The sequence below is a fragment of the Micropterus salmoides genome, unplaced genomic scaffold (assembly GCF_014851395.1).
Source record: "Micropterus salmoides isolate LMB-PRFRI ecotype aquatic unplaced genomic scaffold, ASM1485139v1 Ms_hic_scaffold_4, whole genome shotgun sequence".
Classification (NCBI taxonomy): Eukaryota; Metazoa; Chordata; class Actinopteri; order Centrarchiformes; family Centrarchidae; genus Micropterus; species Micropterus salmoides.
Genome location: NW_024043372.1, coordinates 25,117,977 through 25,145,951, shown reverse-complemented (window position 1 = coordinate 25,145,951; position 27,975 = coordinate 25,117,977). Strand labels below are relative to the sequence as shown.

Below are 27,975 nucleotides of genomic sequence, written 5' to 3'. Positions count from 1 at the left end.
TTGCGAAAAATAAACAAGGAAAAACACTGGTCATTAAAAACAAATTTTCAACAGTAGTTAGACTTTGTATTTATTCACACAAAACATAATACATTTTCTTCAATAAGGCAACACAATACTGTATATACATACAATGATCTATATGTATACCATATTTAGATTTTGTTGTTATTTCTTAACAACATGGCATTCTTTACCATCACTAGCAAGTGTAAATAAATAGTTTGAGAAAAAAAGAGTACCAGATGCGAAAACTTCAAGTCATACTATTAGTACATCCAATGCAACAATCCGTTGCTCACTGTGGTATTGATATATTTTAGCTGCAGTTGTGATTTTCTGAGAGCAGCTTAAGGGTTCGATGACTTACTGGAATGAAGAATAACCCCTTTAAGCAGTTAAAGGTGCCCTGTGGAGTTTTCTTGCAAACAGAAATGTTTGTGCAAACAGGTGTGTTTAAATTCAGTGTTCCTCACTAGAACACATTATGTGTGTCTTTGAGGAACAAATGTGTTGAATGTACACATTTCCTTCTCCATACAACATTTGCACAAGGTATTCTTATGTATTTAAAATCCTGTATTGTTTACATCTGTATTTACTAGCAAGCAGTCTTCTTCTACCCTGCCTTTGTTGGCGTATTGCTGCATTTCACACAAAATAAACAAGACAAGGATATTATAGCACTATTAGTTAAAAAAAACTTCACAGGGAACCTTTAAAATCTTCAACATCAGTTAAAAATCAAACTGAAAAACATTATTTGAAAAAAAATCATTTCAAATATATTCCTTTTCACAACAAGAATGGGAACTTGTATTATTCCCTTTAACAATAAAAGATACAATAACACTGACATCATCATTAGGTGCTGGAGTGGGTGTCGTTCCTAAACAATATGGGGTGCTTTAAAAAATGTGTTTTCAGTGTGAAATGTCCTTCCACTGTAATGAGCATGTTGAATGCACTGTACAGATTGACGCAAAGTGAAAATGCTATGCTAGTTCGATACCCATTCTCTTCACAGCTGAGAAGATTGTACAATCATTTACAAAAATATACTTCTATTCTGCTTTAACAAATGATAGCAGTGATTAGTAATGGTTTAGAAGTTGACAGCACATTAAGTGACAAATGTTTAGAACCAATAACACAATGGAAATAAGAAAATGACATCAAGCAATAGTACTATAATTTAAATCACTGTATACAAAGCACACAAACTGTATGCTCATATGTTACACGAGCAGGACTAAATGCTCCCAATGCCCGATGCTGTGTCACTCAGCTATTTCTGACCTGCTTCAGTTCATTTGAGGGTCGTGCTTCTGGCACGTCAACCAAAACAGGAAAATAAAGCTGCTCTTTTGTCCCCATTTGATGTGATAAAAATCTGAAATCAAGCCTCAAAACTGCTGATTAATTCTAACACTAGGGGCATCTCTTGGAATATAAGGTAAGTTTGTTTTAAACAAAATGGTTGTACCGAAGAGAAACACCACCGTAACTTGTCACTATAATCACTATAATATGGTAACACTTTATTTTAACCCAAACCCAATTCAGCATTTATAAGCAGTAGATAAACAAATACTAAATGGTTAATGACACACTATAATGTAGCAATTTATTAGAGAAAGGTACTTTATTGTAATTTTATTGTCACATATAGCAAAATTTATTCTTTGCATTTAACCCATCCCTCAAGGGTACAGTGGGCAGCCGTTGTGCAGCGCCCAGGGACCAACTCCAGATCTATATCAGTGTCACTGGTCAATCGCACTGACTGAAGAACCTGACATGTTTTTGATGGTGGGGGAAACCGAAGTACCCGGAGGAAACCCCCGCAGACATGGGGAGAACATGCAAACTCCACACAGCCACCCGGGATCTTCTTGCTGTGAGGCCACAGTGCTATCCACTGGACCACCACTGTGCACCATGCCGCCTTCATGTAGAATGAAGCATAGCAAGTGTTTATCAATGTCTATGTTTAACAGTTGTTACTCCTCCTATGAAGCATTCATACCTGGTGTATGAACAGTGAATGAACATTTGATTACACAGTATAACATGACATAATCATATATTGTCAGTACATACACCTACATATAGTTTTAATCCTACATGTATACAGTACATCGTTCATGTAAACAGTTAATAAAGACACTGTAAAATTGTTACTGTATTGTTAAAATACTGTAAGCCAACATATGACTAATAGATAATATTGAAGATATATGATTATATATTATTAATTAGCTATGTTATACTGTTCATCAAACATTCATTAACATCAGACACCAGTTATGAATGCTTCATAGGAGAAATCATAGTTTAAGACAAAAAGAGTTAGTACACACTCATTATAGTGTGTTATTCATATACTGCGTGTAAATGCTCATATTAAACAAACTATAAATTGAGTGTATGACTGATAAGGCAATGCAGTGACTATGATTCAACAAAAAGAGTCCTTTCATTTAAGTTTTTTAATGTGCTGGATGTCAGTGCTTTGGCCCTGACTTCCATGAACATCATACTACTGAAATGTTGAGATTATTCCTCTCAACATACACAACTTACACTAAATCTCAAAATGTGCACAAACAGACATACACACACAGACACACACTCACGGATGTATAAAGTAGGCAAGGGCATCGTCAAAAACCCTCACACACCACATTCAAATCAATGGGAAATGTTTACTCGCGCTGCTCAACAGGCTATGAAAAGGTGTGTAAGTCTGAGGAGAGAAGTGAGTCAAACGATCTGGAGCAGCATCAATATTGAGTAAACACATGCCGTAGCAGATACATGCTGCCAGCACCACTTTTATGCAGCTGAAATGATTAGTGTTATGATTGATTGGTTGATCGATATATACAGTTAATCTATGTCTTTTATTTTTTTAAAGCAAAATACAACAATTCACTGGTTCCAGCTTCTCAAAAATGACAATTTGCTGGTATCTTAGTCTTCCATAAAAGCAAACTGAGTTTCTTTGCGTTTAGGAAATTTAGCAGAACAAAACAAGAAATTTAAATTCTGGAAAACATTTGGTGGGTACTAAGTGATTGTGAAAATAATCATTAGTTGTAGCCCTGGGCTTTTGTGTCCCAGTATGATAGACATGATAAACGCAACAGAAGTAGGGATTATCCTTCCAGCTTATGTGCTTTATGTTAGCTGATTTTTTTTTAAATTACATATGTACTTGTCTTTATCACTGAATTTTAGCACAACATTTTTTTTCTGAACGCTCAAATACTGAACTGCTGATCTTATATAACATTAAGGAGACCAAGATGGACAGCAGGATGGTTTATGGTTTTACGATTAGGGAGGCCGTCCTTAAACCAGAAACGTCATGTTCGACCCTCTGTGAGATCAACTATCCCTCCTACTGGAGTGACCTTGAGCAAGACACATGCTGAATCTCATGTCAGTGTGTAAACTCTCAGCCCACTCACTCTTCTCTGTATCACGTTTCACAGTATGTCTGTCACGAGGTGCGACGGACAGAATCGAAGTAAACACAGTACTAAAGCCAGAATGGTGGTCACTTCATCTTCTGTTGCTAAGTTACCATGGCTAGCATAGCATGGCTTGACTGACCAGCCACGATTTTACTAAAACATACTTGAGCGAAGACTAATTTGCAAATTTATACAGCTTGTCATCCATATAGACCATCAGGCACATTACTTAACTTTATAGGCAGGTTTATCTGTTTAAATAGCAAAGAATGGGGAATACAAATCCAGACGCTGCCTGGAGACTGCACTGATAAATGGGATTCACTCATTGAATCTCTGCCACCTCCAGGAGTACGGCTCTGTAGTGGACCCTGACCTCTGAACTCTGTGTGAAGCTATAAACACATTTCTCCTATTTGACGAACCATAGAGCATCACAAACACAGATGAAAAGAAGTCTCCAGGGTTCTCAAATGGAAAAAAAAAATTCAAAGTAACATTGTCCCGGTGTGCACAGCTGCAGCTAAATTCATCAAAAGATCGAGATTACTCGTCCTTGACAAGCACATACATGCATTGCAAACACTCACGCACACACGCACATCTCAGCTGTAGTTGTAGGTGAAGTTATACGAGCTAGGCTCCTTCGGGACGGGGGGCGGGGCTTCAGGGATTGCGATGTTCTCAAGGTCGAGGAGGCGGAGCTTCATCTCCATGCTGATGAGAGTATCTAGATCACTGCGTGTCAGGTCACTGCCCATCTCTCTGCCCAGTAGCGCGCACAGTCCGTCAGTCCAGATGCAGTACTGCTCCAAAAAACATCACACACACACACACACACACACGCACAGAAACATACATGAAGGCTGAAAATAGTGTGTCAAAACTGCTACATGGTACTATGTAAGGGAGAATACCCTAAAACTTTTTTAGCCACTGGGGTATAAAGTGGTTACACCAAACATGAAAGCAAAAAGTTGCCTATTTACATACACGACAGACAGGAAGCAACATTAGCATTCATTTGCAGTTGTGTTTCTGGCCAGCTCACAGCTCTGTTTTGGTCTCCACCAACTCCTGAGGGAAATATCTGGCTATTTAGCTGTTAAGTGCTCCAAGTTAGCTGGTCACTAACTGTGTCTGTCTGCTGTGTTGTATTGGGCAGGTGGGTTTCTTTTTCAGTGCCTGCTACAACTGGAAGCGTAGTTGATGAAGCCAGTGAGACTGAACCAAAACACTGCGAACTGTGAAAATGGTCTTTTCGTCCGACCTCCCGGTCTTAAAAGTGAAGCTAATGCTGAAGTGCCATTAACCTGCATTCTATTGAATGGCCAGCAGGGGGGGACTCCACTGGTTGCAAAAAGAAGTCTGGTTCCATTAGAAATAATGGTAAAATTATCTTACTTCTCACCTGATTCATTACCTCAGTAAACACTTCTCTAATGAGTTTATGATCTCAATCATTAGTTTCAAGTCTTCTTCAATACAGCATGATGTTCATTTAGTAAATTATGGTCTCATTTGGAGGAAAATAGATGATAAATTAGGGTATGCTTTAGGGCGGGACAACCTTGTGATTTTTGACAATTTGTTACCATGGCAACCTATCAATCATACTAGAAGCAACTCATATCCATTGCACTGAGAAAATCACCAAGCAAGCTAGCTTCTCGTCCAAATATCGTCACGTCCGGCGATCGGTTACAAAAAATCAAAATGGCGTCAGCCAAAGTGCCAAACTTGAGGCTTCAAATTGTTGTTCATACAGAAATATTGAATATTGCAGCTTTAAGCTTCACTGTTGCTGAGCTTACCTCATACTTGTTGGGTGCAACAAAATTAAGAGTCTCATCGGGATCGTAGAGGACAGAAAAGGCTAACTCCAGCACCTCCTGAGAGAAACAAACGAGACAAACAACGCGATGTTCCTACACTCAGTGACAACAAGGAAGAGAACACCCATGTGACTAGAATGATACAGAATGAAAATCATGTTACCTTGTTTTGTTTCAGAGCACTTTTCTCTTTCATATGAGGACAGTCTTTCCCGGTCACCACAGACTTGATATCAGAGATGGGGACTAGGAGGAATAGAAAAAAAAGCAATTTAATAATTAGAAAAGTTTATTAATGCCAGCCTACTGACTGATCAAATATGGCCTGCTAGTGGATTAGTCATCACGTGTCTTATAAAAAAAAGAATCTTACTCTTGTCACTGAGTAGCTCAAAAGGCACTTCACCCTGAGGTGACTCATCAAGGTCCCCATAGTGCAGCACTTTGTGATTCAGTGAGAGTCTGCAGAACCAAAACTTCTCTACAAAAGAGGCAGTGAACACAACATTTAGATCACAATCAACATCAGCAGTACTCCTACAGTATAAAAAACGCAAAGTGTATTGATACTGTATCTACCTTGCCTTCGGCGGTTCCCCAGTTTACGAAAACAGCTTCCCTCACACAGCCGGTTGAGTCGCTGCTGCTTGATGAGCTCTAAGATCTCGGGCTGAATTCTCTCCCGCAGCTCACTGTAGCACAAATGCACCATAAGCAACAAGGACAAACACACATGCACACACAAATGTGTACAACACTACACTATTTACTCGTACAGGGACAGAGCAGGGCTGGATTTAAGATGAATTAAGCAGCAACAAACAATCTGTCGCTGAGAAAAGGGTAAAAGGTAAAAATCTAGGTGGTAAAAGTCTACAAACAGCCAGGGTCAAAACTTTGACACCACAATCAGAGGTACTGCATAAACTGACATGATTGGTGGAGACTGGAAGTCATCTTGGCTCATTCTTTCTGACTGCCTCAGACGCAGAATCTCTGAATAGTTGAGGCCTCGCAATTTATTCTTCAGCTGGTCTAAAGATGACGGCTTCATCGCCAGAGCCCTGGTGATCTGCTCACGGACCACCTGCATCACCTGGTCAGGGTTTAAGCACACACACACACACACATAATGAGTGAGGAAAGGTGGAATAGAAACACACCAGACTTCCTAAGCATTACGAGGTGACTGACATGGTGTAGTGTTCTCATCACTTGGCAGATCTGTCACATGTCCAGACCATGAATAATATTGTTACAGTTGTAATTCACAAAACCATTATTTTCCTATCCAGAAACTCATTCTGCTGACAGACGTCTTTCCTTATCTGAAGGCATGAATATTTAAAATCTATACTTATAGTCCCAGGTGTTCTATAACAACAAATGTCGAGTTTTAAATCTGGGCATGGTACTTTGAACTGAGATTGACACCATTAAGAACTGTCATGTGTTATTAAATAAACCAAAAACCTTTCAGCCGTCAGCTTCAGTTGGCTGCTCAGTCACAGACAGCAGAAGAATAAAACAGCTATAGCAGTTTTTAAACATGTTTAAAGGCCTGACATCACTCCCATTCATGCTGAGCAAGCCTCATCTGGAGGGATGATTAAGGTTGATAGCAAGTTAAACGTTGCATCATCCATCACCTCTTTAAGTGTGCTCTTTTTTCACATAAAAGTACTTGACTAGCAGCGTTTGTGTTGCTTTTTCATTAGAGCTAATAACATTTTAGAAGAGTCAGGCTGTACTTTGCTTTGAGCAAAATGCAAATGTCCGCAGGTACAATGTTTACCACGTTCACCATGTTAGTTTAGAGTGTTAGCATGCTAACATTTGCTAATTAGCACTAAACATAAAAGCACAGCTGAGGCTTATGGAAATGTCATTATTTTGCGCTAGAAAGTCAGGAGATCACCAAAGTTATTACAATTCATCCTGAGGCTGACATGAATGTGTGTACCATATTTCATGGCAATCCATTCTTAAAGCCAAAAAGTGTCAACCTCAACAACCTTGGGTTGTAGAGGAAAAGTAAAACCAGAGTCAGTAGGACTCACTGTTTGGGGACTATGAATTTTTGTACAACAATAAAGCAGCACATATGCAAAAGAGTAGAGGAGAAATTGTGCATCATGCAAATTATCATTTAACTGATCAACTGACTTCATTTTATTATAGGTTGCCAGTTTTTTTCTTGATCTTCCCTGATCACTTTTGCTGTTTCGACACTCAGAGGTCGCAGCTGAGTTTTTCTGTCTTAGTCCCAGTTCTCTTTTTTGAAATGGTCATTTGCATTCAAATTGCAATTACAGATTTTAAGTAAATATAAAGCAGCACAGTTTGGATATTTGGCTGTTACAGCAATACATCTAAAGATTCTTAGTTATGCAGTTCATTCATTCACTCAGCCCTTTAGTTTGGGTGCTTCCTTTGATCATGCCTAAATAAATGCAATATATTGTCTCTATTTCACCTCTGTTGAAATTGTAAAAGATTAGATTAGTTATTCACTATGGTTGAATATATTTATCTGTGAAGTCTGGGTTAGGAGGAAGAAGAAGGAGAAGGAGAAGTATAAACTGAAAGCTGGGTCAACGCACAGAATGTAAACATCTATAATAACAAAAAAATAAATAACAAAAACAATATATATGGATGTATTAAAGATGACTGTCAGAGAGCTTTAATCTCTGACCTTATTGAAGTCCTCAGCTGTGGCCCTCATCTCCTTCCAGGTTTTATTAAGCAGCTGGATGCAGACACAGAAGAACTCCTCCCACGCACGGTCATGAGTGAAGAACATGGGGTGGTAGTCATTGCAGCCCTCATTGGCTACACAAAAGAAAATATTAAAATTATTAAATGAAAATCAGTATGAGAGGCTTTTTCCTCTCTTACACACAGTATCCTGTGTGTATACGTGTGTCATACCACAAATTCTGATGACTTCTCTAACTTCATTCCATTTCAGCAACATTTTAAGTGTGCGGATTATTAAAGGTACACCAGCTCCACCGCTTGTCAAATACAGATCTACTTACGCAATTCTCCAACCTGAAGTATCTCGCACAACATCCGAGTGAGCTCGATGGCACACCGGCCAAACGGACATTCATGCTTGTCTTCGCGGCTGCTGTTCTCCAGGACAATCTGTCATGATTGAGAAGACACGTTAAGTGTGGCTGACTTTTCTAACCCTGTGAGATGAGCAAAGTCATGCCTAACGCCACGACTAACCCTGATGTACGTGTCCTGGTGAACCTTTGCGAGGTACAGCATGTTGTCCAAAGCCAGCATCCCCGGAGGAGTCTGGGTGAAGTCCATGGCCGGGTTCACATGGTTCTGCATTTGAAAGAGAGAAAGCATGAGTCAGGAGACAATAATGCAAAATCTCTTTATACAGATGGTTTTACAATTATTACAGAGGTAACAGAGATTTGTAGCGAAGACTCACAGTGAACCCCAGCATCTTATAGTCCTTGGTGTACAAGGCCTTTCTCTTCTCTGTACCAGTGGGGTCATTTTCTCCATCGAAAGCGATCCTACGCAGCTCAAAAATGATGTCCCTTTGAGCCTGAACCACAGCAAGCCAACACATTATTAGCTTTTTAACATTATAGCAGCAAAATTATAAAGAAAACCAAAACAAAGTAAGGAGAATAAGTGGTCAGGAGATTTTCCTTGATCTATCAGGAAAAATACATCAGAAATGATGTTGCTGTCTGTGGAACTTTTACACTTTATATTGTGAGATGCAGTAAGTGCACTTTGTGCATTTAGGTTCAAATGCCATGTCTACACTTTAAACAAGCAGGACATTTATCATTTTCTAGTCCACTTTTTTCATTTAAATCAGATCCAATAGAGCGTAAAGCCAAATGAAAAAAGGTTGTACACACGCCACTAAAACAGAAAACATATTATCTAAATTTGTACCTGGTCATTAGGATCCATTTTGGTCATCATCCGCTCTTCCAAAAGGTTGAAGGTCAACACCTGCAGCACATAAAGCTGATGTGCCATTTCTGCTTTGATTGGTCGATTTCCTCTAATGACATGCTGAAAAAAAGAGCACTACGTTAAGTGCAAAGTCTCTATTAAGGCTCCGCATTTTCACATTAAATCACACAGCACAAAACAGGTAAAACAAAGAAAGAAAAGTCAAATAAATTGTTCTCCTCCACTGAAGGGGATTGTCTGCAACGTTTGGAAAAAGACTCAAGACAGAAAACTGGTGATGCAAATCATCTTTTATGGACTGATTGTGTGCCATGCATAATGTTTGTTATTATCAACTGCAACAAAAAAGGAAAATAAAATGACCAAGAAAATGAAGTGCCATCATAAAACACAATGTGATGAGTTCGACAGGAAAGCAGGAGTCATTAACAGAGCACACTGGAGCTGCTTCAGGAGGTTTCCCTGCTCCAGGAAGCAGCAGTGCAGCGTCTTCCTCGCTGAAATTTGCAGTCAGTTTAGTCAGGCAGATCCAGAAGAGTCGGTGCCTAAAGAAATCACTTTCAGAGCAGATTTTGTTCCACTTCATGGACTTTAATGCCAGGTCACATTTGATGGATCTGTGTCACAGCTCTCCAAGTGAGTAAATCTTGCCACTTTCCGGACTGCTGGTCCCGGGGATGAAACATCCAGCCCCCAACGGCCAGCAAGCCTCAACGCACGACAGTCTCAAAGGAGGTTGAACAGAAATATATTTTGTATGTAGAGAGTTTAAAGATGTTTTAGCAACTACTCCAACTACAACACAACCTCTGAGAAGTGATAAAATCCTGTGTTCACACCTGGATATTTCATAGCCGTCTGAAAGCCTAATAGCCAGTAGAGCAGACTCTTAACTGAAACAGCCAGAAACACATTGTTTTCTGCATTTTAGGCTTGATACTCACATTGAGGATGATGGATCGCAGGTGTTTCTGAGCCAAAGTGCTTGCCATTTCCTGGGGGGAAATAAAGAGATACATCAATTCAACGTCAGCTGAGGGAAGATGCTTTATTATACAGAAGAGAAATGCATATAGGCCACTTGACTCAACCTACAGTAAATGGGACCTTTAGACAAATTCTGAAATACAAAACTCTGAAGGTTTATGATAGGATCACACCTTCTGTAAAACATGACGACATGGTCTAACTTCAATCTGTCAACACGGTCTGTCTGCTGCTGCTGCAGCAAGCTATGGTTCTATCTCGATTTGCACGGATTATGCAGTGGCTTTCCGTGACACAGAAAGAGCGAGAGAGTGAAGGAGGAGAAGGGCTGTGGGGGGAGAGAAGATGGTACAGGAGGCATGTGTACTCACAGTGAGGTGCTGCTCCAGCGGGTTAGTATACTCCTCCTACAGGTTGGAGGGAGGGAGGAGGGACGTGGGTGTAACAGTAATGGAAACAAAGAGTGCACACACGGACAATGAGATATACAGGGATACATCACCGGCACAGCATGCGACGGAATAAGACCAAGAAACAACATATCAAATAAGAACATTAAGTAGTCAGGACATACTGAAAAAATGTTCGAAAACCTCACATGCGCTACATGCAGTGTATCACACAAGCACGCATTTATTGGTTTATCCAGCTGGTTTCAAAAAGGATTTCACAAGGCTATAAAGGGTGATCTTTAAATGTAAGCATGAAAAATCACTGTGGTGTCCTCACAGCTACATTAGCGGAGATGTTTATCCTTTAACTTTGGTCTGTGGAGGATTTTCTTCACTTTCACAAATCTGGAGTGATGGTGTGATGTGTTGGACGGTTTGCTGCATGATTTTTAAGGATTATTTTCAAAAAGTTACTCTTTGAAAACTATAAAAACTGCACAGGTGTGAAGAAAAGAAGTCCTGTCTAGTGTGCGTAGTGAGCTATAAACTTGCATTTAGTACTGTCAGTAATCAATTCAACAGTACAGTATGTACTGCAAGTGCCTCTGCTGTATTTATCCCAAAAAAACTGACTCAGTTTGCCCTCCAGTGGTCAACAAAGGCAGCTAGAGATGAAAGTTCGTTCAAGGACAACTGTCGAGTACATCGTGTGGCCCAAAAAAATAAATGAAATGTTAAAACCCACAATAAAATTAAAGCAAACACTCCACCTCCTCTTCTCACATCTAACCCCCGGCCCTCATTCCCACTCTCTTGCATTTTTCATTAGCATTTTCAAAACTGAGAGAGTTTTCAGTGATTTTTTTGAGGATTTGAGGAGCTTTCGCAATTTTGGCAAATAAATATTTTACTCTATAAATATTTTCAATCTCAATTCGGCCTAAATTCAGTCTAAATCTGTGATTTCTATTTAGGCTACTGAAGCATCGTTCACAGTCAGTTACAGGTGTGTTTTCCTCAACACAAACCAGTGACATCTCAGCATGTTATTGCCTCGTCCATGTGATTTTGTTGGCTTTTTTGTGACATTTGGCCAGATTAGATCAGATGATTTCTGGGTCTAGTATAGAACATCTTTTCCTATAGTACAAACGTGAAAATGCACAAAGTAACACATTATTTAACCTGTGGGATTAACTGACAAATCAAAGGTCAACATGAAGAACCCCAATTTATAAACGAGACACACACAGGACAAGACAATTCCTGAAGCGCTGCAGTATGCTAGTGCACTGTGTGAACTGGGATAGACGTTGTCACTGCAGGGTGAGCAGAGCACAGACAAATGAGACATTATGACGGTGATGAGTAACATACCGGACAGACATCTAAAAACTCACTCCTTTAGTTTTTGTACATTTGGCTGTGCTACAAAGATGTTTCAGAATCAGAGCACATCGGTTTGGGTTGTTTCTGTCTGACTCTGTAAAATCAAACTGAATGGCACTCAATCCTCTCAGTGTATTTTTGTTTACTCTCCATCATGAGCACATTGTAAAGAAGCAATTTTCACTGATTTCACCTACAAAAAAACTAAATTATAAAGTCATCCTTCAATTGCAGCTGGATGTCGGGTCTTCCTTGCTAAGCCATTCCGAAATAACTGCAGCACAACAAATGAGCAAACTTCAAAGGAAAGCAAGCTTTTTATTTATATATTCATTCTGAGTGAGTGTGTCATTACAGCAGTGACTGTCAGACAGACTCCACAACGTGACAGCTGGCAGACAGACGTCTATTGACGAGATTAGCTTTAGTAACTAACCCACAGCTGCCAGGGTGAGGCAACATCTGCAGCTCTCTGACACCAAAAAACAGGCCGCTGTTATAAATAAATGTCAGTCTATTATGTAAGGGTGGCTTTTTTTAGAGTGTAATGTGAGGATGAAACATTATTAGTAGTGTAGTTATATCTGTCTGTTATGTGTGCTCGGTCTAATACGGCACACTGTGTCGTGGGGTGCTCGGCACTGACCTGCCTCCTGTCCTCTGGTGCCTTCAGGAAAAGAGCGTTGATGAGGGCGATGGCATAGGTTTGGATCTCCTGGTTTGACCTGAAGGAATATCAAGTAACGCAACAACCAGTTAGAAGCATCGTGTTCCACGAATCTCGACGCAGAGGTCAAGCTACAGGCTAGCAACTATACTACTTAACAATTTATCTTAATTTTATCACTATTAATCCATGGATGGGTGCAGGATTTTTAGAGGCCACTCTTTCACACTAACAATTTTGGAATGATTCCCATGAGTAAATTGGAAGGACACTGGCAAAATCTCTATTACCTTAAAAAAACTAAAACCAACAATGAATTGATCCAACAAGTATTGCCTAGTAACCAAAACCTGATAAAGCTTATTCTTGTGTGCCATAGAGCTCCATTACTCTCCAAAATCTATTATAAACAAATCAACGGGCCACACTGTTGCATATACTGTTGTAAATAATCACTAGAGCACCAAATGTGAATTCATCTGCTGCTGAAAGTAGTCCCTAACAATGCACTACTTGCTTCAGTTTGAAAATTGTACATAAAGAGGGTTTTTTTTAGATTTATTTAATAGGAACTGATTACTTTGGGCTGAGAGTCATAAAGTAGGAAAGCATTAAGAGATGGACTTACACATTGTTGGTTTTTGTTTTTTCATGGGAATTGTTGACAATCAGACAATAAGATATAGAATAACACCGGCCTTGGTGTTGGATTGGGCTTATCTAAGCATCCTGAACTCACCCTTTAAATACCCCACAATGCTACAGTCACTAATCTGCCCCCCCATATCAGAGTGCATGAAGCCCCTGTGCGTGTGTGTGTGCTCACACTTGCAGGTGCCCGATGAGCTGTCCCACGGTGATCTCCTGTGCCACCCGATGGTAGAGGCTGTGGCTGTTGAGGACCATGCTCTCGAGGATGGCTAGAGAGCGCTGCAGGATGGACACGTCCACCATCGGCTGGTTCACATAGCCCGCGATCTGAGTGAGGACAGAGGAAAAGAAATCTGAATCTTTAACGTGTTGACCGTGCGACTCTAAGTCAATTCAGCTCGGCTTGAGTGTTTCTGCGTCAACCAAACAAGAGCGTCAAATCCTTAAAAAAATTTAATCACCACCGTCTATTGAAAAAATTTACTTTATCTGTAAAAGATCAATCAACAGAAAAAGTTTCCCCCTGAGTGACCGACTGAAGCCACAATAAAGAAAGTTTTCAGAAGAAAACCAGTCACATAGACACTGAAGAAGCTCCACATAATGCGAGCTGCTAGGCAACAGCCCCCACTCATTTCTGTCATGTAGGAAGAAAGAAAGGAAAAGTAATTGAATAAAAGTTTATTAATAAAAAGAAGTAAAGAGAAAGACCGTGACATTTTGAACCGTGGGGATTTATTGCTGTGACACTATTATGCACGGGATGAATTGCTCTTTTGTTGGGGGAGGTACCTGTTTGATGAAGGAGAGGGAGATGAGGTCCCAGGACACAATGCCATGATCCATTAGCTCCAGGAAGGCAGTGAGAGTGAAGGCAAGCATTTCACCGAAGCTGAGGGAAGCAAAGAGCAGTTAGCACAGGCCTTCGCACACCGTCGGACCCTGTCCAACTTTAAAGAAATAAAAATACATGTATCAAGAAGTAAAATCTGATTCAGCCATGGCCTCAGTAGCATAGCTTAAACATTCCCAGCACCAAATGCAGAGGATGAGCCTGGTGCTTCTTACACAGATAATGCTTCACACTGTCATCAACCTGCAAAACATCATAGCTTCTAAATCTAAATTTGCTGCTCACTGGGTGCCGCTCTCCACGAGACGCGCCAGTGTGCCGATGCCCTCCATGTTGATGAACTCTGTGGCGAAGGTTGGGTCTGCGGACAGCTTGGCGAGCTCCTTTAGAGCCTCGAGGCGAGCGTCGATGCCGTGGGATTGGATCCTCTCCAGGAGCTGACGAGCAGCACGAGCCTGTCAGCCACAAAAAAACATCACTTCCTTCATAGGTTTATCTCACACGCCCACTCACTGGATTATCACTTTTATCCAGGCTATGCCTCAGGTCGTTCTTAATAAGACCTATTTAAAGTACTCACTAAAGGTTTGTTGTTATATTTGCACATTCTGTTGGTTTCACACATATGAACACTAATGTACTGTCTCCACTTTCAGTGCTAAATAACCATAATGTTTAAGGGCTAACTGTTTAAAAATTACAGTTTTATATGTTTTCACCCAACACTGGGCGCCAGAGGTTAACTTGTCTCAGTCTATGCACTTCAAGTCTATGCACTTTTATATGTTTAGGCCTGTAGTTTATTTCTTATACCATCCTGCTGCTCACTCCTCTCACGCATGCGCACTCATACTGTAATTCCTGCTGATTATCTGGGCCTGTCAAATGTCGTCTGTTCTCATCAGCTGTTCACATCTCTACAATAGCACAGCAAGGCACCTACATTGTTTGCCTATCATCTTGCTGCTGTGCTTCTCTATATGATTCTCTCTCTGCCTTTAGTATGTTCATGCTGCTGTTAGGCATGCCTTCTCCACTTGCCCATCACTTCCCAGTCTTCGTAGATTCATCAGCTTCATCATTTCATCAGCCTATTAGCCTCAGCAGAGTCATCACCCCCAGTGTCTGGACTCCATGGGGGGATTTACGGTATCTCGATCACAAAAAAAAATTCTCCCTTACAGTCTAAGCGCCACTTTCTGTGAAAACTTGCAAATATTAATTTATAAGCTGGCAAAAAATGTTTTTTGAGTTTAGATTTCTTTAAAAGGCTAGCGAGAGAAACTTTAAACATAAAGGGCTCAACTGCTGGGAATCTAGGTGCAAACAACTACTTAAAATATAATGGGTCAAAGTTGAACCAAGAAGTTGGTCAATCTGTTTCGTTCTGATCCTTTTACTGTTCGCCTCATCTTTTCTTTTCAACTTGGGAATGTTTAAAAGATGAATGATTGTGAATGATTGCCTTCTGTTATTGTGATGTTATCACCTTGCCAGAACTCAGCAATTTACTTGGTGAGAATAATTATCTTATTTGCAGTAGCAATAATGGCCAAAGAAAGTTCCTTAAGAACAGCCAAGTGCACAGCGCATTGGGTAGAACTTTTGTTGTTTTGGTGGTGGAGGCGTGCAGAGAACACACAGAGCACTTGGAGGCAGGGTGGGACTAGGAAGAATATATTATCATACATTATTGAGTGTGTTGGAGGCTGGTATCAACCACAGCAAATCACATCAACTCCTTTCATCCTTTTAAAAGCAGTGCTCTCCCACCATGATGTGCTGACAGTCAGGTTATCGTGTACAGACAAGCGTGTCTTAAAGAGAAATTTTTCAAGACAAAAAGTTTGTGACACAGGCCTGCTCATAAGTAGGCTGTAGTGTTGTTTGTATGTGAAAAATCACTATATTTTGTTTTAAGGAAATTATGATTTTGAAACCTCCATATAAACACTAGGGCTGTGCGATATGGCCAAAACTGTTAACAATAAAAAAAATTCATATCATATTGATATCGATAATTATCACGTTAAATGTCAAATCATTATTTTAACCAGATGGTTAATTGTGGTTTTAAACTATTCTTTACGGTCAGAACATGACAAACACTTGGATAACTCAATTATTTGCTCAACCCCTCAGCCTGTTTTTATTTTCCATTTAACTCTTTTAACCCTGATTGTACACTGCACTGTAACTTTTATTATTTTTTTAATGTGTATTTTTCAATTTCCCTATCTTGCTTTTAAACGTTTTTATATTTCCCTGTTGCTTTTATGTTTTATGTAAAGCACTTTGAATTACCTTGTTGTTGAAATGTGCTATACAAATAAACTTGCCTTGGCATGGTGCCAAACAGTGGATCACTTAACAAATCTGAGGTAGAACATGCACAACAATAAGCGGAAGTAGCGTGGGTGCATGGGCCGGCCGACCCAGGGCCCCAGCTGGTAGGGGGACCCTATGGAGATCATGAGTTTAGCTAGGTTGATTGTTGTGGACACAGATGAACTACAATGCTGCACTGGGAAAATTCAGCAGCTCTTATCATATGAAACAGTCCCTTCTCTTATAGTTTCAATGGTAAACCACCACAAGAATGACAACTACCATCAAAAACACTATATTCTAAGCAGACATGTTTTAATAAACATAAATCATAAAGTAACATTTGTATTTCAAACAAATGGCAGAGAAAAATTGAACAAAACTCCCTTCACCCTCATGCATCATGGGAATTCTGAGGAACGGACGTGGGCTGTGTGCGCGCAGCGGTTTATTAACGGTGTCAACTTCCACTGGAAGCCTCTCAGAAGCATTTCAGCAGCGGAGCGTGTAGCGTACCCCGCGTTAATGACTTGTTTTTAATATGTCTGTTTTGTGCTTCTACTTCCTTCTTCACAGCTCTCTGCGGCCCGCTTTCTTTCCTCGTCTTGACGGGTGGTCTTGCAACTATCACGGGGAGCATTTCAGAATAAGAGCATTTTGCCTGCCGGATTTTGCTGTCACGTTTAGATTTTGTTGATTAGGTGATTAGTGCTTGCTTTTTGTGCTTCTACTATGATTAAGTAGGCTACATACAAATTGTTTCTTTTTTGAAAATTGACCGGATTCTCTGCCGTTTTTGTGTCTGACTTCCTACACAGTTCATTTGCTGACGCACTGCAGCGCTTCTGGGGTGAGGACAAACCTTTACTATAATGGCAGTGATCAGCTCCGGCAGCTGCGACACAGACGGACTCAGTGGACTTTCGGAGTGAGTTCGGGGTCATGTAAACTTTGTTTAATTGACTTGGTAGCAGGTGGGCCCCATGATGAAGCTCCGCCCCCATTCAAAACTACTATGATAAAATCTTTTTTCAATATGCATGTGTAAAATCTGTTTTCAGTCCCTTTTCCTCAACAAAATAAATATATTAATAAAAAAATTTAATTCTAATTCGTTCATGAGTCAAATAAATTAAAAGTATATACTGAATATATATTGAACATTTATTGAACAATTGTTATACGGTTATTGAGGAAAATGATATTGCGATAATTATCATTACTGTTTTATTGCCAGCCCTGATAAAGACAAAACTGAAGAGGAATAAAGAGAGCTGACTCACAGGGGAAATGGCTAACCGAAGGATGGTCCCGTTCTTGATTTCACTGCGGCTCTAAAAGACAAAGGGAGGAATGTTTCTACACATTCAACACTGATTTACAATGTCATAAACACACGCGTAGGAAGAAAAGTAAAGCTCACCTGCTCAGTGATATAAAGCTGAGGGCCGTCAGCATAACGCAGAGCAAACTGCTCTGAGCCTGACAAAGACCAGCTGAGGACAAGTAGAGAGGAAAGGTCTGTGTTAGATACCTGCTAAGGAAGCTTTGGGACAAAAAGTAAACGTGTTCAACGTATTATGCAGCACACTCCGGTATGCATGAAGACAATGCTGCTGAAAGTTCCTGCAGCCGTTGTATTTACAGGAGTAGAAAACTGAGAGATTGTGGAGGAGAATTATTCAGTGGGTGTAAACAGTAAAGAGCAAAGACTTTCTGTTTCAAATCAGAGGCAGTGGGTGGATACAGCCACGGGGTGGATGGGTGATACAAAATTTGAAAAATTCATACCTACAGTACAAAACAAAAGAGCAGGTACAGAAAAATACACAAAGACAACAGTTAAGCCCAAAACCACAGGTTGAAACACAAGAAGAAATGATAACAGATAAAGGGAAAACAGCAATGGGTGAGAATGGTTATGTAAGGTGTCAACAGTGAGATGTTTCTGTCCGTGTGTGTGAACCCACTGAGGTGCTGTGGTAAAAACTACACCAACTGTGAACGGACTAGGCATCAGCTGCAATTCTCTGAGGTTATTTCACTCTTACATCATAACTGATGGGCCGACATTTTATAACAAGGTAGATTTAAGAACCTCACACTAAGCGTGGTGGTGAGAGCAAGTATCACAGACATTTAGAGTCCTTACACCAGTCAATCAAAAAAACAGAACACTCAGTCGACTTTGAGTCAGAATATAAAACATCTAAGTATAGGTGGGACATTTCGTCTCTCTGGACATCCTGTTGTTCTTGTTAGCAAATAAGTTGAATATGGACCTAAGTGTTCCCCGTGTCATTTGAGTGCCTCTGAGTTAGAATAATAAGCCAGATTATACAAACTATAACACACACTACCATTCATTTCAGTTCTGGTCTTGTTTGTCTACAGTAGTTTGAACTTTAACTTTGTGTCACCTGCAACAAATCTTTGCATGTGATCATGACATGGCTAACCTGTGACTGTACCAATATCCATCCAAATTACTAAACTGCTAACTCGTACACTTGACTTAAAGAGAACATGTTAGATCCTTTAGGTAAAATACAGAGGCAGAACAAAGAGCAGAACACATTGCCAATGTTTAATAATTTGGCATTGAACAGAAAGTCAAAGACAAAATAAATAACATGTGCCTGAGTAATGCTTACCCATCACATACTTCCCGTATTATTGAGGACAAAGGTCTTTTCTGCAAACAGAAAAAAACATTGCAAACATGCAAAATTACAACATTAAATGGCTGAAATGATAAATCATCACTCCTCACCCATGGGCCATGGGTTTTTTAATGTGTCAATGACGACAGCTTGTGGCGAGAGCACATACTTTTAAAAAGCGAAATTACATTTCTTAAATCTATTACGCAGGAAGAGTTATTTGTTAACCATTCAGGTACTTGTACTTGTGCAGCATTACTCATGCCTTTCACATTCGCAACAAATTAAAGCGTTGCATAATTTCCACCATCAACAATTAAATTAAAGGTTCAGCCACTAACAGCTGGTGGAAGTAGTTAATAGAGGCAAACCGGAGTTGTATTTAAGGTCACGTTTTATGCAAATACAGACCTGGTCCATCTCTATGAGCTGAGCATTAGCACCAGGCCATTCAATAGCCACCTTTACAATGTCAGCGGGCGGCGGCATGGCTGTCGTACTGTAGCACACTGTGGAAGAAAAAAAAAATTAGTTTTATCGCTAGTATAACTTTTAGTATTACAACTAGTATTTAGTTTTAAAACTGAATTGCATTTAAATGTGACTCTTAAATTTCCGTTAAAATGATATATAATGAAATATGTTCTAAATGTAAAGTAATTATCATTGTATTGCTATAACTCAGTGCTTTCCTTATTCTGCACTGTTTGGACCCTAGCCGAGTAAAACCATTTGAGTTTCTGGTTTTCAGTCGGATGACTGATTCACTTCAGAATAATATGAACTAAAGGTCATACATCACCTAATGGAGAAGTTGAGGGGGTCAATCACTCTCACAGCTCTGCGGTATAAACCACTGTGTCAGCTCCCCTGTGAACACACAAATCCACACAGCGGTCATGTCAGTGCAAAAACCTTATTTTCCTCAGAGCCCAAAAGCTACTTTTGCTCCATCCCTGCATTTTCTCCGCTCTGAATTGAATCTGTCAGTGAACGGATCAATAAGCATGACTGTTTTTATAAAACCACCCCCCTCACAAACACACACACAAACAAGCACACAAGCCTCTACTAGGTTCTGGGTTTGCTGTGTTTTGTTGCTCTTGACAAGTTATTATCATTGCCAATAAATATGCCAACTACCTTTACAGCCCATTGGTCTTCCACTTTTCTTAACCAACTGTTTTTGACATTTTGCTGCAGAATTTTGTTCCAATCGTTGCTGCATCGTGCACAGCTTGAAGGAGTCAAACCTCTCTTGTGGAGAAATAAAAAGACACAATTTAATACGCAACACAACTCTTTCACAGTGGGACCTCTCGTTAAACCACTTTGCAGAGCCTAACCTCTATATTGGCGTTATCGCTTGCTTTTTAGCTTATCACATCTTATTTGTTGGCCAATAACTAACATGCAGTACAGAAATGCCAAAGGTTGAGGTCATTTATAAAGACATTTGTCGTACATACTGTGTCCACCAGAAGGCAGTGACAAGTTTGTATTTCAACTGTAAAATGTTGCGCTCAGTACATATCCAAACCAACCAAATTTAAGGTATAACTCTATATAACTCAGTTGATATATTGTTTTTTTGTATATGTTCTGATTCTGTATATTGATATCAGCCTTAAACATCCTGTATTGGTTGAGCTCTAGACATATGTGAAAGAAAACGGCCTGATCGTAACCACTATTTGATATCATCATATTTGAGAAACCAGGCTTCCCAGACTCTTTTCACATTCTGATTGTGAGCAATGAATAAATTAATTCCCAATAAACTGTGGGCACAGTACTGCATGCACCAAAAACTGTGAAGAGATTTACAAATGAGAACAAAATGAAATGTAACTGTAACATTTTACTGCTAACTCTCGAGTAGATCACACATTTATACTAACTCAGTTTTTATTGTTACCTGTTTAACTGACATCATCAAAGCCACACTTCTACCCAGAAACATTTCCTGCTAATTTTATTAGCTGTATTACCTCATCTTTAATACTAAAATGTACTTGTGCACTGATGTTTGTTAAACTTAATTCATTATTTGCGACAACTGCTCTAAAATACAACAGCAAGAGTGACACAGCAGGTCTTTGGCGACAGAAAGAGATCTCTCTCTCTTGGCTCTGACGGGAAGCAGGCATGAAAAGCTGTCTGACAGGCTCTGCTGGTGACTGGAAGAAGGTGGTGAATAAGAAAAATGCACTGCTGTTCTCCAAATGGCTCTTTGCATTCTAGGGACACAAAATGCTTTGCACGGCTTACAACTGCTCAAAAGAAATCTTTATCATTACCAAACTGTTACGGGTGAAACAACCCAACCTAAACCACACTGAATCGCCGTCTTCCCTGTCCACTGTCTTCCCTGCGAGTTTACCATTGTTATTGTGACTTTCTAGCACTGCAGTGACAGTCTTTCTGAGGAGCTTGAATCTTTGTCTGATTCTATAAATATGTTCACCTGTCAGTTTACATCAGCAGTGGCTCTGGCGTCTGACACTGTTGTCCTTTGATCACTCCCAGAATGAAGGATATTTTGCTTTCAAACATAAGCTTATTCTTTTGAGACAACAGACTCAGTTGTCTGCAGCTGCTTCCTCTTCATGACAACAACATCTCCAAGTTGGAATAAAAATTTAAGCTGTGGTACTATGAATAATAAGCGTGCCCAAATCCTTTCATCTCAACAACTTTGAACGGCTGCACTGAATTCTCCACATGATTTGTCACAAATTAGAGAGATTGCTACACTGAGACAGGGTGATTTGTATGTGATTAACATCTACTACAACAAATTGAGGTGGATTCTGCAAATGATACAGGGTGAAAACTGCCAATTAAATTCAGATTCCAACCTGCCATCTGATGGAGAGACTGCACCGCCTCCGCATCCTGAAGCGGACTGTCAGTCACATCACATAATGTGTGATCTCTGAGCCTGCGCTGCTGAAAAGTTTGCTCTCATACAAAAAAAAACCAAACATGTTTTCCACAAGTTCTGTACTAAAGAATATTTTACAGCACTGCCATTTGGTTAAAGATTTGCAAAATATTAAGCAGTGTTATAGCTATGTTGTTATCAACGCAATATAGCTGTTTTCCTGTGGGGCCGAGCAGTATGCATATATTATTATGCAGCACATGGACTGCTGTTATTTATCATTCATCATCTATCAATAGAATCATACTGCATTTTTATACAAGTCAGTAAGTGGTTGTCTAAAACAGAGATTTTCAAAATGTGAAACTAAACTGTTTCACACATGGGCTCAGTGAAAAAAATATTACAGTAGTTCCAACATTCGTTTCAAAAGAACATCCCATAGAAGCCTACAGTTGTGTGATTTGGTTAAAGAGAGTTCAGAGATACAGTAGTTTAACATAATCATGATCCCATAGGCATCCAGGAAATGAGCGAAACTAAGCTAATAAGCTAACGGGCACCTTTTTTCCAAGCTTTGGCTGAGGCCCACAGTCTCAGACTTTAAAAACTCCTGGTCTAAAACACTCCAAAAAGTAAATGTATATTTGATTCCTGCATAAACTACTTGTGAAAAAACTGAGAGTGCAGCTGAAAATGAAATTCAAGGGGTGATACAGGTGTCATTTTGTTCCATATCGTCAACTTAAGCTAAGAGAAAATGTTTTCTATTAAAGATGGCAGGTTGTCCTGGCTGTTTATATCATTACTCACTTAAAAGTTAACATAACTTTCAAACAAGCACAGCGGGGAACATTATGGAATTTAAACAGGCATCACGTAATATGACTTTTGTCAACGTCTGTCAGCCACCAAGTAATAACAACACTGTCAGCTCCCTGGTACAGCTTACAAAGGCCCATGATAGACATTAATGAAAAAGTCACATTCTGAAAGCACAATGACTAATGAATTATAGCTTAACCAGGGAAAGGGCTATTAAATGTTAATATATATCTGTACAGAAGAATTGACAATATAAAGCCATTTGCTTAAGGTTTGAAAGCCAGAAAACATTGTGTCCCCGTTAATAGGTCATCTCCTGGTAGTTCTACAGATGAGTCTGTTACTGAAAGCTGCAGCCCCAACAACACCCTCAAATCAGATCTCTGTCTACCAAAGCCTTGCTGATAAACAATCTACCTGACCATAGCAATGCCCTTAATTCTCGGCCACTAAACAAGGTGGTGCCACTCAATGTAATGGCCAATTATTTTCCCCAACATTTTCCAGGTCCCACCCCCTCATTCTGTTCCTTTTATGATGCATAGTAACTGTGAGAAGTTTCATTCAGATATATTAATATTTACTGGTAGCTCAATGGGCTCAATGTTTTTATATTTACTTTCATTGCGATAAAATGTTATTTAATTCAAAATTTCTCTACCAAACTAAATTAATCCTTGAGTAAGTATTGTTATAATTTTTTATATCATTTAACTGTTCTTTTTCATATTCTGATTTGTGTTATTATTTGGTTTAAATACTATGTAATCAGAATAATATTTTTGGGTTAGCACTATTGCAGCCGTAGTCAGTAGTATAGTTAACTCTGTGCAGGGTCGCGAAGGGGCTGGAGCCAATCCCAGCTGTCATTGGTGAACCCTAGACAGGTTGCCCGTTCATCACAGGGCTAACTCATAGAGACAAACAAGTCATACACACGTTCACACCTAAGGGCAAAGAGTCACCAATTAACCTATGCATGTCTTTGGACAGTGGGAGGAAGCAGGAGAACATGAAGAGAACCCACACAGACACGGGGAGAACATGCAAACTCCACTTATGAATACTTAAGTGTTTATTATTAACTTGTAAAGTAACTGTTAGCAGCTATGTGTTTTTTTGAGGAGTTTTACATTATTCTAACTTGTGATATTAAAGCTAATATTACATGATAAAATCGGAAAATGTTGAATATTGTAAAACTTTGTAAGTGTTGAGCTACCAGTAAAAATTATTAGAAAATATCAAATCAAATTTTGTCAACTTAGTTTTTGTCACATTATTAACACATTTAGGGGGTGGGAAGATGAAAATTAGAAAGTTTATTTTTGAGTGGCACCCTAGTGGAGGTGTTGCCTTAATCTATAAGTCTATTTTCAATTTAACCTCCAAACAAGTTTTTAGTAATTCAACTAATTTGAGGCTCTTGAATTAAAGGTCAAGTGTCTACGTTTTAGTGGAATCTAGTGGTATATAGACCAATAGCAATCAGCAGCTCACTGTGTATTCACGGTCCCATTTCCCATGTTGTGAAGTAATTTTTCCGACTTCAATGTGTGTTCATGTGCTCTTAAGTCAGAATGTGGAATCAACATAGACGCTACTACAAAGATGTGTTGGATTCAAGCGGGAACCTCCGGGTCTGAAAAGTGAGGCCACCTGGAAGTAACTTAAACTATCAAACGGCCAGCAAATGGCGATGCCTCTGGTTGCAAAAAGAAGTCTGGTTCCATTAGAAATAATGGTAAAATGAGGCTACTACTTCAGTAAACACTTTCCTAATGAGTTTATGGTCTCAATCATTAGTTTCAAGTTTTCTTCAATCCAACCTGATGTTCATTTAGTAAATTACGGTCCAATTTAGAGGATAAAGCAGCGTATGCCTTAGGGCAGGACTACCTTGTGATTGAGAAGTCGTTACCATGGCGACCTGACAATCAGGCTAGGGGCAACTCATATCCACAGCACTATGTAAATTTAACCAGCAGCACTGAAAAAGCTTATATGGGGTCAGCTGTTAATTTTTCCGGTAAATACGTTTTGTTTTAAGCCTTTTTTAAGCCACAATTAGCATCCCGGTTAAAATCACATTTAAGTGCAATATATACTTCTGCGTCAAAACGACAGTGTTGGTGACGGCGTAGGCTACAGGGCTGGGAAGCCCCGCAATGCCTCCGAGCCGACAGGAAGTGCCCGTGCTTTGTAACACGGTGGATCAATATACTTGACCATCACAACCCGAGTGAAATGACTCGTTTCACTATCAGAATGTGATCCAAACAAACATCCAACATTTCAAAAGGCTACACCAGCCACACGTATACAATTTTACCCCCATTCACGTTAGTGGAGGGCTAAACCGGGAAGTTAGCCTGCTCGGCCGTATAAATAAGGCCTAAAGCTTTTCTGGTACGTCTTGAAACGCTTGGTTTCACTCAGCTGGTGCTCACTGCAGTGGTAAAACCCTTGACTAGATTCTATCACGCAGGATGGAGGTTTCTGATCTCTCCTTTCACATCTGTGGAGTCAGATCATTTTCTTATTAAATCTGAAGCGACACTAGCCTGTCCTGTTGGTGCTGATCTATTCACCACTGGCCACTTTGGTCCGTCAACTTTAACTGCACTTGGCGGGTGATTTCCTGTAGTCCTGGCTCCTTTCACTGCATCCGATTAAGACGACCTTTTCTACACAACATAGCTAAAATTGTGTTTTTCCTGTCCTGGGCTGATGCAGAGACCCTTATTCACGCCTTTGTCTCATCTGGACTTGATTTTTTGTAACTTTTTACTAGAACAGACATCAGACAGTCTGACTCTGTTGGGGCCTTTAAAACCAAACTTAAAACTCATCTTTTCGCCTTTCAGTTAGTTTCTTATACCTTGATCACTACTATCTACTACTACGTCCTCCAGGAGATTCAGCATCTTGTGTTTGTTTCTTTTCTCCTACCTGTGTGAACGGTGTGTTTGTGTAGTCTGTCCTCTTTTGTGTTGGAGAGGTCCTGTGGCTCAGGTCTGTTAGCTGTCCTCCCAGATCTAGATATATACTCCATGTATGTTTACAATTAGGGCTGAACAAATAATCAAAATCGCAACATGGCCTGCTAATTATTATCAAATTGCATGAGTTGCAATATTTGTTAAAGGCAAAATGGGTGTCAAATTCCATTTTAAATGAAATATTATTGTGTTGCAGAGATGTCCTGGCCTACACATCATATTCTGCAGACTTCAGAAAACATCTTTGTTTGGTACAGATCCATCCATCGTCAACCACTTATACAGCTTACAGGGTCTTAGGGGGCTGGAGCCAATCCTAGCTGACATGGGGCAAAAGGTGGGGTACACCCATCACAGGGCCACACAACCACTCTTTTAGAGACACCAATTAACCTAGCCTGCATGTCTTTGGATGGTGGGGGGAAGCTAGAGCACCTGGAGAGAACGTGCAAACTCCACACAGAAAGGCCAGGGCAACCCGGATTTTAACCCACAAACTTCTTGGTGTGAAGCAACAGTGCTAACCACTGCACCACCACACTGCCCTATTTTGGTACAGATCATTGCAAAAATCACATAATTTAATTATACTTTTCAATGAAAACGAGAATAATAAGTTTTTTTTGATCATTCCCTCCAATATTGCAGATCATATCTATAATTTTGTCCTCCTGAATGTCCACAATGTAATTTTACTATGTTGGTCTATTTTGTACACGACATCTATTGCATGTCTGTCTGTGGCTCTTCCTGAGGCAAAATACCTCAAAAGGGTCCCGCTGGTTTGTATTGCATTTAAAGGTGTTTCTATTTTCCTGGTGGCTCATGACAGAACAGAGATGCACGCTGGTGAGTGCAAAGTGAAACGATGGAAACCTGTTTTCAATCCGTGTTGTTTCCTGTCATCTGACTGGTAGGCTGTGTGAATGGGTTACTGGGAGGTTTCAGCAACAGTTATTAGGCTGCACAAGCTGTGGCTGTAGTATAGCAACAACTCACTGCAAATGAGCTCTAGCCTGAAAAGAAATCCCCCAGTGTGGTCTGTGGGTCTGAGCTTCATTTCAAAAGACTCCCAACTTTGTCGCCCCCCCCCCCCCGATACTCTTCACCGCGACCCGGATGTTTCTGACGCCATTTTGCTTTGCTGTAATGTGGTTTGGGGCTCCTGTGTCGGCTGGTTCACATCAAACACTGACACATGTATCAGGTTGTGAAGCCCTAACTTTAACATTAGCTAGTTAGCTAGTTCAACACGCGGAGTGGCGCCCCCTCTGGTTACACTGCTTATTAAGAAATGGCTGCTCCCTTGGTGGAGAAAAACAGCGATGGAAATTTTCCTGTAACCTTTTCAATTAAAAAATATGATTTAATTTAGATGCATTTTCTCTTTTTGCATGAAACGCGATAACACAGCCATCAGCGCATGTCAGGAGATTTGTTGGCACGATCTGTTTGCTATTATCTCTGAGACATTGGCAGTCACTGATCATGCCGTTAATACACTCTTCTTCTATCAGACCTGAAAACTGACTTAAAAAAAGGTTTAAAGGCCTGATTATATGTGATCGACCATGCAGGGTTTAATAGTAGCCAGAAGAAGCTCACAGACTGATGCAGCGGCGGCTGCTTTTGCAGCCTTATTGTGGTCTTTAGCGAAATCAATCACAGAAATATCGGTCATATTAAACAGCGGCTAACACAGACAGCACCCCTCCTCCTATTATCCGTCTCAAAGTAACACTAAACAGCAAACTCACTCGCTATTACACTCAGTAGCAGCGTTATTCCTCAAAAGGCGGCTAGTGGAATTTAGTCATCCTGCCAGTCCCTGTCTGCTCCTCCATTGCAGTCCTGATGCAGCCGTCTCCCGTCCAGATGATGTCCTGATGCTTTCCGGCTCCACTTTGAACGGCTTATATTGAAGGGTAACTCAGCCGCTAATGTCGCTGCTCAGTGTTACTCACTCTGACTGCGCCATCGATGATGCTCTCAGTACCCCCCTCTCCTCTCCAGTCCGATACTTTGGGAAAGGAGACACAAGTCCACGCCTT

At 40.1% G+C, this 27,975-nt stretch overlaps 1 protein-coding gene across 4 annotated transcripts; it reads right to left on the bottom strand.

Annotated features, from left to right (window-relative positions):
- Positions 1-44: 44 nt before the first annotated feature.
- elmo2 (engulfment and cell motility 2) lies at positions 45-27,975 on the bottom strand. 4 transcript variants are annotated; one of them, XM_038696495.1, is made up of 23 exons: positions 27,682-27,975; positions 20,013-20,080; positions 19,622-19,719; positions 19,202-19,242; positions 17,971-18,043; positions 17,831-17,881; positions 14,505-14,674; positions 14,159-14,258; positions 13,542-13,693; positions 12,695-12,773; positions 10,639-10,674; positions 10,225-10,275; positions 9,257-9,379; positions 8,775-8,894; positions 8,558-8,662; positions 8,362-8,470; positions 8,016-8,152; positions 6,250-6,413; positions 5,897-6,009; positions 5,691-5,798; positions 5,481-5,563; positions 5,297-5,374; positions 45-4,288 (listed from the first exon to the last, which is right to left on the bottom strand). In XM_038696495.1, exons 3-23 carry the CDS (start codon positions 19,697-19,699, stop codon positions 4,088-4,090), a joined length of 2,172 nt encoding a protein of 723 aa, XP_038552423.1. In that variant the 5' UTR covers positions 19,700-19,719; positions 20,013-20,080; positions 27,682-27,975; the 3' UTR covers positions 45-4,087. The 4 variants fall into 4 exon arrangements, with proteins under 4 accessions (XP_038552423.1, XP_038552424.1, XP_038552425.1 ...); XM_038696496.1 differs by having other exon boundaries at positions 13,548-13,693; positions 27,682-27,974; XM_038696497.1 differs by lacking the exon at positions 10,639-10,674.

Bases quoted from the DNA above. Each gene is read 5' to 3' on its own strand.
- elmo2 (XM_038696495.1), bottom strand. From the start codon at position 19,699: ATGCCGCCGCCCGCTGACATTGTAAAGGTGGCTATTGAATGGCCTGGT. The intron at 8,895-9,256 runs GTACAAATTTAG...GCTGTGGTTCAG, and splicing joins AAATGGATCCTAATGACCAG to GCTCAAAGGGACATCATTTT. The intron at 5,564-5,690 runs GTAAGATTCTTT...TATTCCTCCTAG, and splicing joins TGAGCTACTCAGTGACAAGA to TCCCCATCTCTGATATCAAG.